We start from the raw sequence: 17,394 nt of genomic DNA on the forward strand, positions 1-17,394 counted from the left end.
GCTGAAGATATTGGTGCACAGAGACTTGCACTAATGAGCGAGCTGGACGAGCTAAAGTCCAGACTAGGCAGCAAACTGCACTGCCCACGCTACTGTGCCAGTGCAGCAGGCTTATTTTCCATGGAACAGATTAAGTAAACACAAATATGCAATAAACACAGTGAAAAAAAAACTGTATTTCAAAGGCCGTGTTTTATAACACAAAGGCATCTCTCATGCTGGGATGGCAAACAAAACAAGCAGCCTTTCAAGGGCCACAGTTCTGCACTGGACAGTATCCCAAAGAGCTCAACTTGATCTACAAATCAAAGGGGGCCACTTGTGGCCAACTTGGTGCATGGAAAAACATAGCAGCCTCAAAGGCCTGCCATCAGAGGTAGATTTATTGCTTCACAATAAAATTTATTGCATCTGGTTACATTCAGGAAAAAGCTGAAAAGTTATCATTTATTTGAGAGGTTGGCAGTGTGGATTATATTATTACACCAGTACAAGCAGTTTTACTTCAGTTGCAAAGGGAGGATAAGAAGAAAAGCTATAATAAGTTTGGTTTATAAATTAAAATGAGTGAAATTGAATCTGCTTTAAAAGAAAACTTTTAATACCAGGATATTGTATAAAACATATTGGACAAGTTGAAACTGCAGTGTGTAAGATAAACTTGTCGTTCATTATTCTAAGAAGCTGATTTCAGTGATAGATATCTGTGATGATGTATCATCTTAAAACGTGCTGAATGAGGATTATTGATGCTCCCTATGAACTGCTGTATTCACTGGCCAAGTGTCAAGAAATGTACTTTATCATTAAATGTATCGGTAAACTTGAACTAATCGTTTTTAAACTCAAAAGAAAAATGATGTTTCTACTTGTACATGAGTTTGGATTCACGCCTCACCAGATTGTGGCCATTAAAAAACTATAAATCATCCACACTTTTGATTTATACTCAAGAGAATTATGTGTGAACTCTGTGTAACTATATGAAACCACTGTATATTATCAGTTGTGCTTGAAAAGTATGAACAACCAGTGTCATGCATCCTGCAGAGGCGACTTCAGCAGTTTGTGTGCTGTGTGGGGAGAGGTTAACACAAACATGCTCTCTCATTCCATAGCAAGAGAACTTGCATAAACAAATGACGTTCACAGAGATATCAGAACTGTTCCAACTCTGGCAACGGCTTAAAGCTGCAAACATGTCATGAGTTTAACTTTCGGGGCTGCTGTCTGGTTCTGTTAAAATAGCGAACAAAAAGTCAAGACCTGACAGACGCCCAGCAGGGCATAGTTCCCCACACACATAAAGGCGGTTTTTGAAAAGGTACATTCATGTTTGCTTACAGGAGTTTACAGGATTATACAGCGCTGTCTGTTTTTTGCTTCCTCTCTCTTCTGTGTGTAGGGCTGAAAGCATTACTGACCACTCTGCAGTCTTAGCACAACAAGCCACAGATAACACTGGCGGGGTGGGGGCAGTGGGTGTCAGAGAGGACGTCCTCTGGCCATCGTCCCCTCCAAAATTAAAGTCCTCTCTGATGGCCTGTCATCATCCATTACGCGTAATGAAAACTCAAAGGTGTTCTGTCCAAGAATAGCACCCATTGTGCCGGAGTCTTGGACTTGCACCAGGCTCGCCTCTTGAGTTTGCCCATACACAAGCGCCTTTGTATTGTTTTTAAAAAAAAAACATCATTACAAGGCCTTCCAGATGGCTTGAAATAAACTGGTCAGAGTCAGTAGGTTCATCCTTTCGGACGCTGTCAGCTGACTGAATAGCTGCTCTCTTTCTGGTTCAGGTTTCTGTGTCACATACCTCAGAGAATTGCTTATCAACACAGGACAATATCAGTCATCTGCTGATCCTCTGGCCTGACTCGGACGATTAATTAAAATTAATAATGTATTTTGTACATCAATTACTATGATGGTCAAACTGACATTATTTGTTTTTATTTTATTTTGCAGTTACTCCTTCGCACACGGCACCGGGAGTGGATCCCCCTGATGGTAAGTTATTTATTCTAAATGTCCTATGGTGTGTTCATACCAGATGCATTACATACAAAGTCAATGCAAAAAAAATCTGCAGATTTTGTGTCATTCTTGTCACTCGGCGCAAATTAATTCTGCATCTTTCCAGTCAAACTAATATTTGCGTGAGTGTGTTGTGAAAGTCAGTGTTTAGACTCTCCTGAATTGCATTGCCTTGAGCAATCCGAACTCCATCCAGAAAACAAGCATTTTAAAAGTTGTTTGCTTATCTGTCTTGCGGACGGACCTGACAATGCATGAATTCAGACTTTTTACACATCAAGTCAAAGTCAAAGTCAACTTTATTGTCAACCAAAAATGCAACAGGTAGTAACACAGATGATTGAAATTGCATTTCCCCATACTCCAAATGTGCAAGTAAAAATATAACACACAACAGATAATATACAACAAATAGTGCAAGCAGACAACAACAATGGGCACAACATTTACACAGACAATGGACCTATAAGTTCTATCAAGAAAATTCACAGTGTGCCAGAGTGTAGCATCATAATGTTGTTATTTCGGCGTATATTTGATCTATTTAATAGAGATTAAATCACAGCAAAATGTGTTTATTTTTGATACGTAATGATGTATTAGCACTGTAGCCGCAGTCATCCATATGCAGTTCCTGGAGAAGGCGGTGAAAATCAACAAGCTGTATGCAATCTCTGGATGATTATTATTATTAATTCAGACATGACAATGTCTGAATTTTTTATTTTTTGGACTTCCATGGCTGATGATGGAGAGAAATAGCAGCATCTCACACGAATGACACAAATAAACACAAATGTGATCCCACTTTTCACGCTACACGGGTAACACAAGGTGGGAATTTGCTTTGTGTTTGGTGCGAACACACAGTTACTCCTCTTCTTTATTTACATATGTCTATGTATATGAATTGTGCCCAAAGTGTTCAGGATAGATGAATATGACATTATGAATGTCTATGTGTTAAAGAATCGGTTGAACCCAGAAATAGTGAAATATTACTTTATTATTATTATTATTATTATTATTATTATTATTTTTATTATTATTTAACATATTTTTAGCTCATTTACACACAGATTGTTCATGTTATTATATATGTCCTATACCAATTATACTATACTGTCTATATCTCTGTATATATTTAAAAATATTTATTCATTGATGTTCATACTACTACATGCAAAAAGGCTTATTTAACCTATTTAACATGCAATATCTGTAAAATGCAAAGTACTTTCAGGAAAACAAAAACAAGCACAAAAAATATATATTAATAGTAAATGCCAAACAGCAGAAATGTGTGTATATAATGTATATAGAATATGTCTTATTTTCTATATTCGTATTCTGTCTTCATATCTATGTGTCTGTATCTTGAGCTGCTGTGGCAACAAAATTTCCCCACTGCGGAATAAATTAAGCCATATCTTATCTTATCTTATAATGTATTTGATTTTGAATGCTATGGGAATCCATGGTTATGTGTCCACATATATGAACTGTGTGCTGCTTTGTTCTCAGGCCCGGTGTATGTGCTGGACACTCCGACGGTGGTGGGGATCGCCTTTGCAGCCTTCGTGATCGGTGCTCTGTTGACCGGAGCCCTCTGGTTTATCTACTCACACACAGGTAGGTCCTTTACCTGCTGCTCCACGGCCCCGGCTCACCTCTCTGCATTAATGAAAAGATTAGATGCAGAGGAATGTCCGTACGTCTCGGTGCCAGAAATGTGCCGCTGGGAATGCCAAACATCCTGCTGCTGACAGAGGCCAGTTCACAATAACAGATTGACTTCTCTACTGTAAATATATCCTGTTGGTCAGCAGCGAGGGCTCTTCTCTTTCCTGCCTTTGAATGTTTTGGGAGCTGCGGGGTGGTCAGCGAATATTCTCAGTACAATGGCTGGAGACGAGTTGGAAATTCCCCTTGTTGGGTTTAGCGGCCCTCACAGGAAAAGACACACAATCTGTCCATTAGATGCCAAGATCTTCCCCATCGTCCCGAGCATGCTGACCCCGGCCGACCCCGGGGAGGAAGTGCGCTCCCAGCAGCCCTCTGAGTTCACCGCTGCATAGAGCTGCCCTGTTCTCGCTGACCTGACTGCTTGACTGGTGATCTGCCATGCCATTGACCTGTTACCCCGTGGCTGATGCCTTCACCATGGACGTCTTTCATAAACGTGGTCAGGATGTTTGAGTTTTAGAAGTCGGGGGCTTTCAGAAACAACAATGTGAGTGTTTAAGTTTGGAAGAAGCTCACAGTCAGTGTTAAATGGTTGGATCAGTAAATCATCCCCCCTGATAGTCGTGAATGTAGCAAAGATCTCTTACAAACCGTTCCAGTCATGCTAAGTCACGTCGACAAGTGTTTACCAAAAAGATCAGCTGTCAGATTTAAGTGCCCTTATCTTTGTCACAATATTGGTCCTGGCTCCTTTTTAGAAAGCCACTTGTTCGGCTTTATGGGTTCCCTAGAGTGCCTTATTGGCTGGTTTTCCAAAGATATTAGAGGTGAACATGTACAGAGAAACAGGTGTAAGGATAGTAGTTCTGGAAAGTTTTCACAACATGTTCCTGTTGACGTTATTAAAATAGGCCTTAGCTGGGCGTGTTTGGCTGTTTTAGCTGAAATGACCTTACATGGTAATATTGGCAGTTCCGTGTAAACCCCAAGAATGTAGATCCCCGAAAAACAACCAACCAAAAATATCAGTTCCGAGTGTATTTTAAACAGAGTGATGAAACATGAAAACAGATTTGGGTCTATCCCCTCAGGGCCTGAGGACAATCATGGCCTCTTGAGAAAAACAACTTTTTTTAAAGTTACATCTAATCATTGGCATTATATTTGGGCTTTTGTGTCCATTACAGTTTAATTCCAAATAAGGCAATTAAAAGTATAAATTCTTTAAAAAAGAACCCTGCAGTATATTATTTGACATTTTGCTCATTATCTTGGCACATACAGTGGGTCCGCACTCTGCCAGGGCTGCAGTCATGTCTGCCAAGAGATCTGCTCTTCACCTCTGCTCAATTGGTAAAATAACATACACATGAAAAAGTCTCACAGATTGTGAAAACAGGCCGAATAACTCACAAGGAAAAAAATTTCACACATTATTTGCTCTGAATCCAAACACTTGCTACTAGATTATAAAATAATAGTGAACTCACACTCCATGATAGTGGGATAGGCTATCAGGACAGAGAACACTGCACTATTAGCTTCATTTAGCCACTTATTTGCCATGCTAGTCGTCCAACATTCATCGCATCTAAAAGATGTTTTCTAAAGACTTTGGTGACCCTCTGATCTTTCCTCTCGCGCCACCATGAGGTGAAGTATTGTAGTTTTGAGTGACATGTGAACAGCTCCCTATGATAATTGGTGCGTACACTCATCTTCAGCTGCACTTTGTGTTAATGCTAAGTGGCAAATGCTATCTTGCTAAAAGGCTAAACTAAGATGGTGATTGTAATGAGCATGTTTAGCTGCTAAATGCCAGCATGTTAGCATTATTTCTTTGACATCAACATTTAGCTCAAAGCACCATTGTGTCTTTGTACAGCATCACAGAACTGCTAGCATGGCTTTAGACTCTTCATCTTGGTCTCTCAAATAAGTTCTGTGATCTCTCTTTTAGAGTTCGACTGATTATCCGATTTGGATGATGGGAAAGTCATGAGTCTTGCAGGTTTTTGGTCATCGGTTTGGCCGATTGATCAGGATCAATGGGATGTATTACAAACTGTTATCAGTGGAACTAGGCTCAGTTTAATCCTTCTCAGGAACAGCAATAATGTTCGTGGGTCAATTTGAGCCGGGGGAAGGTTTGATTATCCAAAATCCAAAAGTGTCCGAAACTAAAAAATCCCAATCCCAATTTACATTTTATTAATAACTCAATTACATTTCAATCAATATTTAGTGCAATGGTGTTCTTCACCTCTCATAGATCATGGTTCAATTGGTTCTCTCAGAATGCATGTTGAAACTTTTTTAATGTAATTTGGAAAGACCTACATATAAAATACAATGGTTTCACATGAAATTCAGTCAGAGATTGAAGTCAGAGATAATAAAAATAGTCTATATTTGATTCTAGGGTCCATACTATAGTATTTATCAAGTGGTAATAGATTAATTTTCACTTGAGTGTAACAATATGATGCTGCTCATCCACAATTCACACAGACGATATGACATGTTTCCTGTCTCTCTAGGGTTAATAAAGTTATTATTTATATATATATATATATATTATTATATTATAACACCAAACTGTGAAATTAATCCACTACAAGTAAAAGTACAGTACTTGAGTAAATGTACTTAGTTACATTCCACCACTGACTTAGTAACACACACATATTTTTTCTCTATATAAATTAGCCGTTTTCAGAAATGTCACGGCCTTTAAAGGAGTTTTCTGTATCATGTCGTTGGACACTTTTTTTGAGATTTAGTTGCGAGTGTTGCCTGTGCCAAGAGATAATGTGAGTCTGCTTTTGTGATGGCGGTAAAGGCAAACTGTCCCTGAGTCACACATCTTTTGCTACAAGTGTTTTCATACACAGTGTGTGTTTCTGTGACATTAAAGCCGCCTTTATCTCTCCTCTCTCAGAAAGATAATATTGGACTTGGGAATTTATATTTCCTCAGACACATGAGGTGAATCACAGTCCCTTTGTTTTGTAGAGCTCTTGGTCCTCTGAGGGAAAGACTGCTGGCAGCTCTGCTCTGGTAAACATTAGCAGAACTGAGGGGCCCCAAAGAGGGATTCTGGATGCAAGATCGCCTGCAAACACATATGCCTGTCATATATGCACGCACTCACACGGACAAGCACACACAACTTTTAGTATAAACCAAACAGTCGATTGGAGAACATTTGTCCAAGAGAGGACATTTTATTGTGAGCTGTCCGTTTTTCAAAAGAGAAAGTTAGGAAGCAAACAGAGGATGGGCTGCAGTAATAATTGTGCCAAATACTCAAATTAAACACAGACTTGGCTTTATTTCAAAAGCTGTTCAGACAGACGCTTTTTTCGTAAACAAATCCGAGAACTTTTATTTGCCTCTTCATTTCAAGTGTTGAATCCCAAGAGTGTATGAAATGAAATGCTTATTTAGACATTGAACAATAAACCAGTCAGTGGTTTGAGCTCCAGTCAGAAGGTCCTGTCTCATGTTTGTTCTGCTTTATCTACTAAAGCCGGGCTAATTGAATCCAGATAACTAAAGAAATGAACTCCATGAACGTGAATCCTCCTCTCTTCTCTTTTTGTTCAAAATAGCATCTGTCAGATAGGATGTGACTGGTTGTTTCTGGGCCCTCCGAGGTGAAGTTTCTTGGGTCGTAGCGTTTGAAAACACTTTGTGAATCTGTGGCAGATTATGATGAAAGATGGTAAAAGTTAGCGCAGATGAAGTCCAGAGATCTTCTTCCAATACTTTACAGATTTTCCGAGTGCTTTGTACTGAAAGCTAGATTCTTTTTTACTTGCCAGTAAAAATGTGTAAATCTGCACAACACTCTGCACAAAACATCAGGATAAAGAGTTTCATTTTAAGTGTAAGGTTTATGTCAAGTGGTGACAGTCATAGTAAACAGTAGGAGATTAAACAGTACCTTTTCTTTTCTGTTAAAATGTTAGAGAAACAATGGATGTTCCCCATATGGAGGATTGGAGCTGCCAAAATCAAAAATAAATGACGCAATAAATACATTAATGTAATTTATCCACTATCCTATTTTCCTTTGATTTATTTATTTTATTAACTTTAAAAGCATTTATTTTTTGTTCATTTGAAATTGGGGTTTTTTCACATTTATTTCATATTCATTCATTATATAATATATATAAAGTAGAATTTATTATTTTTATTTAATAATTTAAGAGATTTGACTACATAAGAAAGCCCCCTCATTTACATAATAAGGAAGAAAAATGCATCAAAAAAGTAAAAAGAAATTGTATGAAGAAAATAATACAGGAATAAATAACTTTTGGGGGAAGTATAGAGGGGAAAATGCAATGGGAAAACAATAAATGAATGCACAAAATAAATAAAATGTTTTATAAATAGGGAAATCAATACAAAGGTAAATAAATAAAGAAGCACATTAAAACATAAAAATTTAATTTTTAACAAATGTTTAATGTCTACATTGATTTTTCATACTTTGGTACATTAAATGGCATATTAATTTACTTATTGAGTCCTTATTTTGTTTCGTTTCCTTTATTTTGGTAGCTTAGGTCCACCATATGCAGAATCTCCAAGGAGTGCAATTTGTAGCAAAGGGAAAGTGATTTGTCTTGTTCCTCTGCCTCACTGTAATATATATTAATTTTTCTGTCTATCTTTGGTCCAATCCCCTCCCTCCCTCCCTCTCCGGCTCTCTCCCTCTGTCTAGGTGAGACAGCTGGCACACAGCAGGTCCAGAAGTCCCAGCCGGCCTCAGAGAACAGCAGCGCGGCCCACAGTATCGGCAGCACGCAGAGCACGCCCTGCTCCAGCAGCAGCACGGCGTAGCCCCGGACGCTAAGCCCAGGAAGGGCCCGACGGTTCACTGGGACCGGTTTGTTCATCTCCTTCCATGAAAGGAATTATGTTAAGGGATGTGATAGGAAGGAAAATAGTATGATTTTTTTTAAAAACACATAAAATAGCAATTTCTTTCCAATCCAAATGCTGCCCTAAATGGTGAGGTTTAGGCTGTTTGTAACAAGCAGGTGAAAGTTATCAGGCTGCAGTGTTGTCAGTATTTCTAAGTAAGCTGTTAATGGCTGGACTGTAACATGTTACTTCACAACACGCAACCTTGAAGGTGGCCAAGGAGCAAAGCAACCACTAGAAACACGCGGACAAGTGCAGTATGAACGGATGTCGTCATCTACGCAAAGAGAAAGACGATAAAAGTTGCAACACAGTGTAGGTATTGAATGTATACAGAAGAGTAAAAGCCAAAAAATGTGAAAAAAAAATGTGAAAGACATGCTGATAAAATACCACATTTTATAATGTACTCATTTCCCCCTTAAAAGATATTTTACCAGTGCTTTCTATACAGTAGTTATAGTAATGCATATTCAGCAGATGGGGGTCTATGAGTCTATGTTTCATTGATGTTACACAACTTCACAGGGGCATTATGGGTTCCCTTCTACCAGTCGTTGTTAATGGAATAGTTCAACATTTTGGGAAATGCTTTTGTTTGCCTTTTATCTAAAAGTTATATGTTGAGTGTCTGTACTTTGAGTTGAGAGCTTGGTGCAGGAGTTGAATAGCATAGTTGGCATGAAGACTGAAAGCAGAGGGGAAACGGCTCAGAGAAAAATAATAACATTTTATAAGAAACAGGATAACTGTAACTTTTATTACAGTAAAATGTCCTCACAACTACACCACCACACTTCTCATACTACACATGAGTGTTTCCTGAATTAGCGCCCCCTACAGATGGCAGGAGGTCAACACATCCTCATACCTCAATGTAATATTGGTTTTACACATATGGATAACATTGTGAAACACAGTTTGGTTAGGTTTAGGAAAAGATCAAAGTTTGATTATAAAAAAGTATGTTTGTTACAAACCTTAAGATACAGTTGGGCTATAGGCGCGTTTCCATTAGGTACTTCTCCTCTAGTGAGCCGTTATGGGTGTGGCTTGGGATAGAGGATCCGCCCAACTTCACCAGTTAGAGGCTCAATCAGCGTTGACTAGCTAGTAGCTGCTCAGTAGCGGCTCAGAAAGTACCTGCCTTGGGTAGGTACTTTTCTACTACTAACTAGTGAACACTGATTGGATATGGTTGAAGTTGCTGTGGGAGGACTGGGCCGCTTGTGAGTTCTTTGGGACGGCGCCTGCTACTCATTAAGAAGAGAAGGAACGAGTCTCCAAAAGTCTCCAATAACACCAGGAAAAGTCCCTGATTTGTCACTTTCTTGAAAAAGAGTCGCTAGAGGGGTCTGAATAGTCGCTAAATATAGCGTCAAAGTTGCTAAGTTGGCAACACTGCTTGCTGCGTCGGTCTGTTGTCGCATTCAAACTCCGTTGGTTAGCCGCAACAAAAGTACCTGTATGGGAACAGAGGCCGAGGGGAACTAACTAGTGGGCGTAACCAAAACACTCAACCGCTTTCCAAACTCAGTGGAAACACGCCTTGTGTTATGGACTAAACTAAAGTTACATACAACAGTAAATCAAGTAAGTTACCTACCTGACATAAGTTACATCGACTGTTGGTTTCACTTACGTAAGTAAAGTGACCTTTGTTTTGACATGGGACACTAGGGAAAAGACAACTGATCTCAGACCTGCTGTTTCCTCTACTCATATAATATATTCCTATGTTAACCAACATCTTTCTGCTGAGCTTTCCAACCACATGTGTGTGTTTCCCACCACGTAGCCACCCACTGTAGCTTTAGTTTTTTTTAAAAAACATCTTAAAAACACATTTTAACAAATCCCTGATGGTTAGGACCACTGGATTTGCAATACACTGGGAAAACCCTATATAAACGTACTGTAAATAAGGGTCACAAAAAGCTGCTTGTAAAAACAACCTGTGGGGTGTTTTTTGTGGGAGGACAGTCCTGGAAAAAAGCTCATTGTTTCCCCTGCTTCAAGTTTTTATACTTAGCTAAGCTCACCTTATATGTCCAGCTCCATACTCAAGGTACAGACTTGATCTTTATATCTCATTCTTAAATATTAGGGAAAAAATGTCAAACTATTCTTCTAATACATGTATATTTTTGTGAATATTGTAAATAATCAAAAATGTTATGAGGCAATGTGTGCCAATTCTAATCTTGTTATTCTGGATGAGAGAAGATTTATCAGTGAGGCGCAAGCTAATTCCCTTCCTCTTTTTAAAAGTGATAAAATAAGAACCATGGTTCATCTTAGAGCATAATTTAAAAACATGGATTTAAAATCACGGCTTAGTGCAGCTGATGTCAGTCCTTTACACCTGGGCTGCTACTAAATATTTTTCAATAATTAAATTAAGAAAAGCAGCAAATTGAATGATATTTGGCATTTCCCCTCGATAAATAACTTAAACAATTGTTATTTTCTCTCAATTGATTATTTAACTAAATGTTTTAGTACACATTCAGCTGATCGTCCTGTTTTCGGGCAGAGCCTGAGGGAGAGCAGATTATGAAGCCAAACAGTGGATGGATCTTCTTATCTTTTGATATAAATCTTGGCACTGACAGTTGAATAAGCTGTAGCCGAAGCTCATTATTATGATCATATATTTTTATGTTTTGTTTTAAACTGCAACACCACAACTACCCCACCACCTCAGAATAATATGAATGTTTGCTGTAGTGCCTTCCTTTAACCTGTATGTGTTTGTGTGTGTGTGGGACTAACTGGGCCCTTTTATATCACAGAAGGGAACTTTCCCTGTAACCATGACAACAAAAAAAAATAGAATGTATATTATCTCAAAGCTTTTGATTTTTTTTTCTTTTGTAAACATGTGTAAAGCTTTCTACAGAGGGAACAGAGTCTAAATATATATTTGTGTATAAAAGTATATTTTGGAATATATTAACCAAGAGAAATCTATCTGTCTTTTATGTGTGTAAGTACTGTGAATTGTGGATGTGCTCATACATAACATAATACGCGTTTGTGGGGGATTTATTACGTTTATTATAGAAGCCTCATGGCATGTTTTGTGACACCTTAACTCATGCAAATGGATAGTCATATTTGTAATACAAAATTATTCAACTTAAAAGAAAATTTTAGAAGTCCAGTCGCCACTACACTGACACGTGTTTATTTACTATAAAATCTTTAATATTTCAATTGTTTTTTCAATGAATGTGTCATAAAAAATGCGATGCTTTTGTAGTGAATATCATATTGTGTTGCATCATTTCTTCTGTTCATGGAATACGATTCCTTATAGTTTGTTTTAAGCATCATTATATTATCATCTGGTTACTTTTTTGTATAAATCAAGTGTTTACTAAAATATTTCATATGAAGTAAAGAAATCAGATGTTTAAAACGTCGCAAAAATTAATATATCTTAAATACTATGTCACATCATTGATGATAAGTTGTATCAATAAATATTTTTATATTTTTTTCTATATTTTAAACATATTATAGTAAATTGGAGTCAGTCCCACACAAACGTAATGTTCCTCCTCAGTAACTGTATTGCTCTATAACAAACCCATATCAAAAACGTATTTTGTTGTCACAATATTGATGTGAATCCCCTTAAATAATGACAAAGAAAAAAATAAAATCAAGGCTAAAGATGGCAGCAGTTAAACCAAAATGAAAGTGAAATGTATAATAAGTGTTTATGTATTCTGTTAGAATGAAAGGTGCAGAAAATGTTTTTTGTTTCTGGAAACTCAACTGTTTTCAGAAACACTTGAGAATTATTGTTATTGAGTATTAGAACCACTTTGTTTTAGAGCAACATTAGAACTTGTTTGTTTTAGCAGGCCTGTTGCCAGTGTGTGTCCACGCCAAAACCCAGTCATACAGTAAATATACAGCAGTGATATGTAGTTCACTGTTGCTGTTATCAAGCAGCATTATTGTGAATACTGTATCCCACTGTATACAGAGCAGTGAAAGATCCATCATGACTCGCAGCCTATAATCAGCGGTCATTGTGGGATTAAGGCTTTCTGACATTCCTGTAGTTTTGAGGTTTCTCTTATCGCCTGCGGCTAATCCATCTCCCATGTATAATTATCTCCTCCACCCCCTTGTGTCACGCTGTTAAGTGGCTGAGCCTCAACTTATGTTCTGGATCTAATCTTCTCATTTGACATAATTTGGGGATATTCTTTCACTTAAACTAACCATGCAATTCAGGAGAGTCGCTGTCCAAATATCAACATTCCTCCCTGCTTTTTGACCCAGTGTATGCTGGGAAAAAGCTCCACCACTTCCCCCTTAAGACCATGAATGTGCACAAGTAGGTCAAGATAATATGCTGTCAATATGAAATAACAAGTCCTCCAACCCATGTGACCACATAGGTCGTTTGTTGCTAGCCTTTCAGACAACCCGGAGAAGTGTTTTCTAAAGTAGCGCCCCCACAGGTGGCAGGAGGTCAACACATCCTCATACACAGTTTCTAAACGTGGTTGAAGTGGAAGTAGACAACGTATCAACTCCTATTGTAACTTTCACCACTGCTCATTTTAGTAAGGCTTCCGCCAGAAATTGTTTTCCTTGTTTATCTTCAACTTGAACCGGGGCTGTAGTTGAGACCCACTTCATGGAGTCCTTCATGGAGACTATCTAAAGGACAATAGATCATAGATGTTTGTTTCTGGCTGCCAGCATTAACTAACTTATGGCGGAGCTGGAGTACTTGAGTCCGGACTTGCACTTGTCGTGGTCTCAGGACTTGTCTGGCTTGTCTTGGTCTCAATGGTCTTGGCTGTTGGTCAAGTTGTTCTTGGCTAGTGATTTGGGATCAGTTTTACAAAACTCATTTTACCAACATGATACAACAGATTAGATTAGAAGATATATCAATCTTGTTTATAGATAGAGTATTTCTAATCATCCTCAGTCCTAAATCACTACATTAGCATCGGAAAGAACATGGCTGGATTTGCTCTGGACTTGGTCTTGACTCGGACTCAACTGGATCTTGTTTCGGTCTTGACTTGGACTCGATGACGTTGATCTCGACTACGTCCCTGGCTTATGGGGAACCGTTAAAAAATAAGCAGTAGTGAAGGTTACTATATTGTGTTATGATCAATTTTAGCAGCCAGCACGACCTGAAATTGTCTACTTTTACTAGCACTACTTGGTTAGGTTTAGTGAAAGATTGTGGCTTGGGTTAAAATAAAAATATTAGGTCAGGTACATAAAATTAACCTACATAATGTGAGTTAAGTTACTTAAATTAAAATCCACATTGACTTTTAGTTTCACATGGGACACGAACAGCTGTCTCCTGGGTCAATGTCCATCCGGCCCGACCTCCTCCCCCATGCGTACTTTGTCGCTCTTTGTACTGCATCACCTCACTTCCTCTTTAGGTTGCCACCTAACGATAAAGACAAATATGGGTCCTAATATTCTGCTGGTATAAATGACCTATGTGGTTATTTTTTTGGTTGGAGGAAAGTCTGAAAAAATGATGCTGTATCAGATAAAAGGAGCATTATTATTGTAGTAAAATCTTCACTATAGAACTTATAGTTAATGCTGAACTGAGAACAGCTGTAATTGGAGCACAAATCCATATATCTAGTTATTGATTGTATTTTTTTACCATTTGACTACCTCATGTTTTTCTATGAATGTGTAATTTGTGTACTATATGTGTGTGATGTGTGTGTGTGTGTGTGTGTGTGTGTGTGTGTGTGTGTGTGTGTCAGAAAAAAATGCTTATAGATCATACTGCAGTTGTATGATTTGGGGCCCCTGCGTGGTGTTATTACATTTTATTTTTCAATCTTAAATCAAACGATGAAGAGTTTTTCAGCTTTCCCATGATGCCAGGATTGCCTTTTTTGGGCATTGTAAATGTGTAAAACTTTTGGTAAGCCTTTATTATTTCCCTTCCGTTTTTTTAAACTTTTTATATGCTGTACATGCGCATGATATCTGTATACCCATTATGTCCAATAAAATTTCTATCATAATGTACAAGTGTTGTTTATTGATTTCTCTGTCATTCTGCAGGCCGAATGTGTGAGGATACCAAGGTTATAATAGTTTTGGATTTTTTTTAATTAGTTTTAGTTTTAATTTCATTGTGAATTTTTGTTTTCAAATTCAGTTAGTTTTTAGAGTGAGTTTGTGGCTTGTTGTTTTTTGTTTGTTTGTTTTTGAAAATGCTAAATTTTAGTTTAGTTTGTATTAGTTTTGGTGTTAGTTTTAGTTTTTTTGTAATGGGGTATTTGTTGGATGCGAGATTCAGAAGGGTCACAATACATTTTTCCTACATTTCCTTTGCCTTATCCATCTCAGGCCCAATAAGGTTATTAACACATAAAGCCAGATACAGTCATGGAAAAAATTATTAGACCAGCCTTGTTTTCTTCAATTTCTTGTTCATTTGTATTGCCTGGTACAACTAAAGGTACATTTGTTTGGACAAATAAAATGATTACAACAAAAATAGCTCATAAGAGTTTAATTTAAGAGCTGATATCTAGTCATTTTCCATGGTTTTCTTTTATAATGATTTGGGTTATTATCAAGAAAACCATGGAAAATGTCTAGATATCAGCTCTTAAATTAAACTCTTGAGCTTTTTGTTGTTATCATTATATTTGTCCAAACAAATAAGTTGCACCAGGTATTAAAATTAATAAGAAATTGAAGAAAACAATGGTCTATTATATTTATCCATGACTGTAGATTAAATTGATTTCATATCAACCAAAAAGTATTTTTCAACATACATAAAGTATGAAAAAGTTGAAAAAGACTAAAAAAGAAGGACATTTTCATTATAGTTTTAGTTAGTTCTGTAATCACACAATACAGTTTCAGTTAGTAATTTTATTTTTTTGAAACTCATTTTTATTTTTGTTTCAATTAACAAGAAATGCTTTTTCAATTGTAGTTTTCGTTATTTCGTTCGTTTTTGTTAACTATAACAACCTAGGTGGATGCCTCCTGTGTGGGTTTGGTTCAGAACAATGAGCTGCAATAATGATGTGTTAGGCCTGGCCCTGTTGCGGTGAAGTCATGACTCGTCTCTGGTGGTGAGCTCATAACGTGATACAGACCATGTGGACTTCTGGCTGTATTTTTTTTTTTTTTTTGGGGGGGGGGGGGGGGGGGCACAGAGATGAGTGCATTGCATGAGTCTTTACCTCCCTCCTCCCCTCCCCACCAACATCTTTGTTTTTGATTAGAGCTCCTTGGAGACGCCTGCAAGCAGCGTGCCCAGAGTAGGCAGTGTGGTTATAGTACTAGAGAGCGGGGCCAGGGGTGAATGGTAAAGCAGCCTCACCTTGCCAGCTCAGGTTTGGGTTCCCTAGTCCACATGAAGCCCTGTAAGGCCTCTGTGATGTCACATCTGTCTCTATCTTTTCTTCCCACACTGAGGAATCCCTACGCTGCGACCCGGTTGTCCAACTGATGACTAATATTACATTCTTAAACAAATGCTCACCCTGCGAAGTGAGCCATAATGTAGATGATGATGTCATTGTTTTCATTTCCAGCGTTCCCCTTTGGGTACCTGGAACACAAATTTGTTGTTTGGCTTTAACACTCTGCAGCTAATCCATTTAGTCACTGATTGCATGTGCCCCAGACAATAGAGCATGACAAATACAGGATCAAATTAAAAAAGGGCTTTTTGTTTTTCGCTGACAGTACTCCAGACACTGACGCTGGGGAGGCTTGGACTAATTTAGACCAGACCTTTTGCTTCTAAACATGATTACATGAATTAAGTTAAGTGAGACGTTCTGGAACTTTCTGGCTGGTTTACAGCATCAGAGGGAGATGAGACCAGATTAACAGGCCATGTGTACGTACCCTCACAGCACCTCTTCCTGTCCCGTGGCACATCACTGTAATGAGTTTGGAGTATTAACAGCCCGTCCTGTGATCAACTGGGGCTAAAGACGCAGGCTGGAGATGTTGCTTCACAGATTCACATACACACATAAAATGTAATTAAATAAACTTTTCACAGAATAATTAGAAATCAGAGCATACTGCATTTTGTATCTCAGAGACACAGACACCTTCCTCTAACAAAGTTCTGATGTGAAAATATAGTAATGTACCCCCAACTGCTTTGGCTCTACCCATCCCATAGATGGATCACAGGTCCAGTAGCCACAGTGGCCTTCATCTACAGAGATCACTCAAAGGGACTCAAAATGACCACAAATAAACATAAAACGATTAGAAATAGACCAAAAAGAAAACAACCATAAAGAGACACGAAACAACTATAAAAAGACACAAAACAACCACAAATGGACATGAAACAACTTAAAATAAACTCCAAGTGGCTACAAAAAGACCACAACAACTACAAAGAGACACAAACATGTCAACAAAAAGATACAAAATAGACACAGAGAGATGCATAAAAACTATAAAGACATACCAAACAACCACAAAGAGACACAAAACAACCATAAAGAGACACAAAACTACAAATTGACAAAAGCATAACCACAAAACAACTACAAAGTGACACAACCATGACCACGAAAATATACAAATAGACACAGAAAGATGCATAACAACTATAAAGACACACCAAACAACCACAAAGGGACATAAAATAACCTCAAAGAGACTAAAAAAAGCCATAAAGAAACACAAAACAACTACAAAGAGACATGA

The 17,394-nt window shown here is 37.9% G+C and overlaps 1 protein-coding gene across 1 annotated transcript in view; it reads left to right on the plus strand.

Moving 5' to 3' along the window:
- tgfbr3 (transforming growth factor, beta receptor III) overlaps positions 1-14,721 on the plus strand; it is an 89,714-nt gene extending 74,993 nt beyond the window's left edge. The window contains exons 15-17 of the mRNA XM_059341102.1: positions 1,969-2,010; positions 3,562-3,669; positions 8,462-14,721. Coding sequence (XP_059197085.1) covers positions 1,969-2,010; positions 3,562-3,669; positions 8,462-8,580 — 269 coding nt within the window. The 3' untranslated portion in view covers positions 8,581-14,721. The remainder of the gene's footprint in view (positions 1-1,968; positions 2,011-3,561; positions 3,670-8,461) is intronic.
- The last annotated feature ends 2,673 nt before the right edge of the window (positions 14,722-17,394 follow it).

Source organism: Centropristis striata, chromosome 9 (genome assembly GCF_030273125.1).
Source record: "Centropristis striata isolate RG_2023a ecotype Rhode Island chromosome 9, C.striata_1.0, whole genome shotgun sequence".
Lineage (NCBI taxonomy): Eukaryota > Metazoa > Chordata > Actinopteri > Perciformes > Serranidae > Centropristis > Centropristis striata.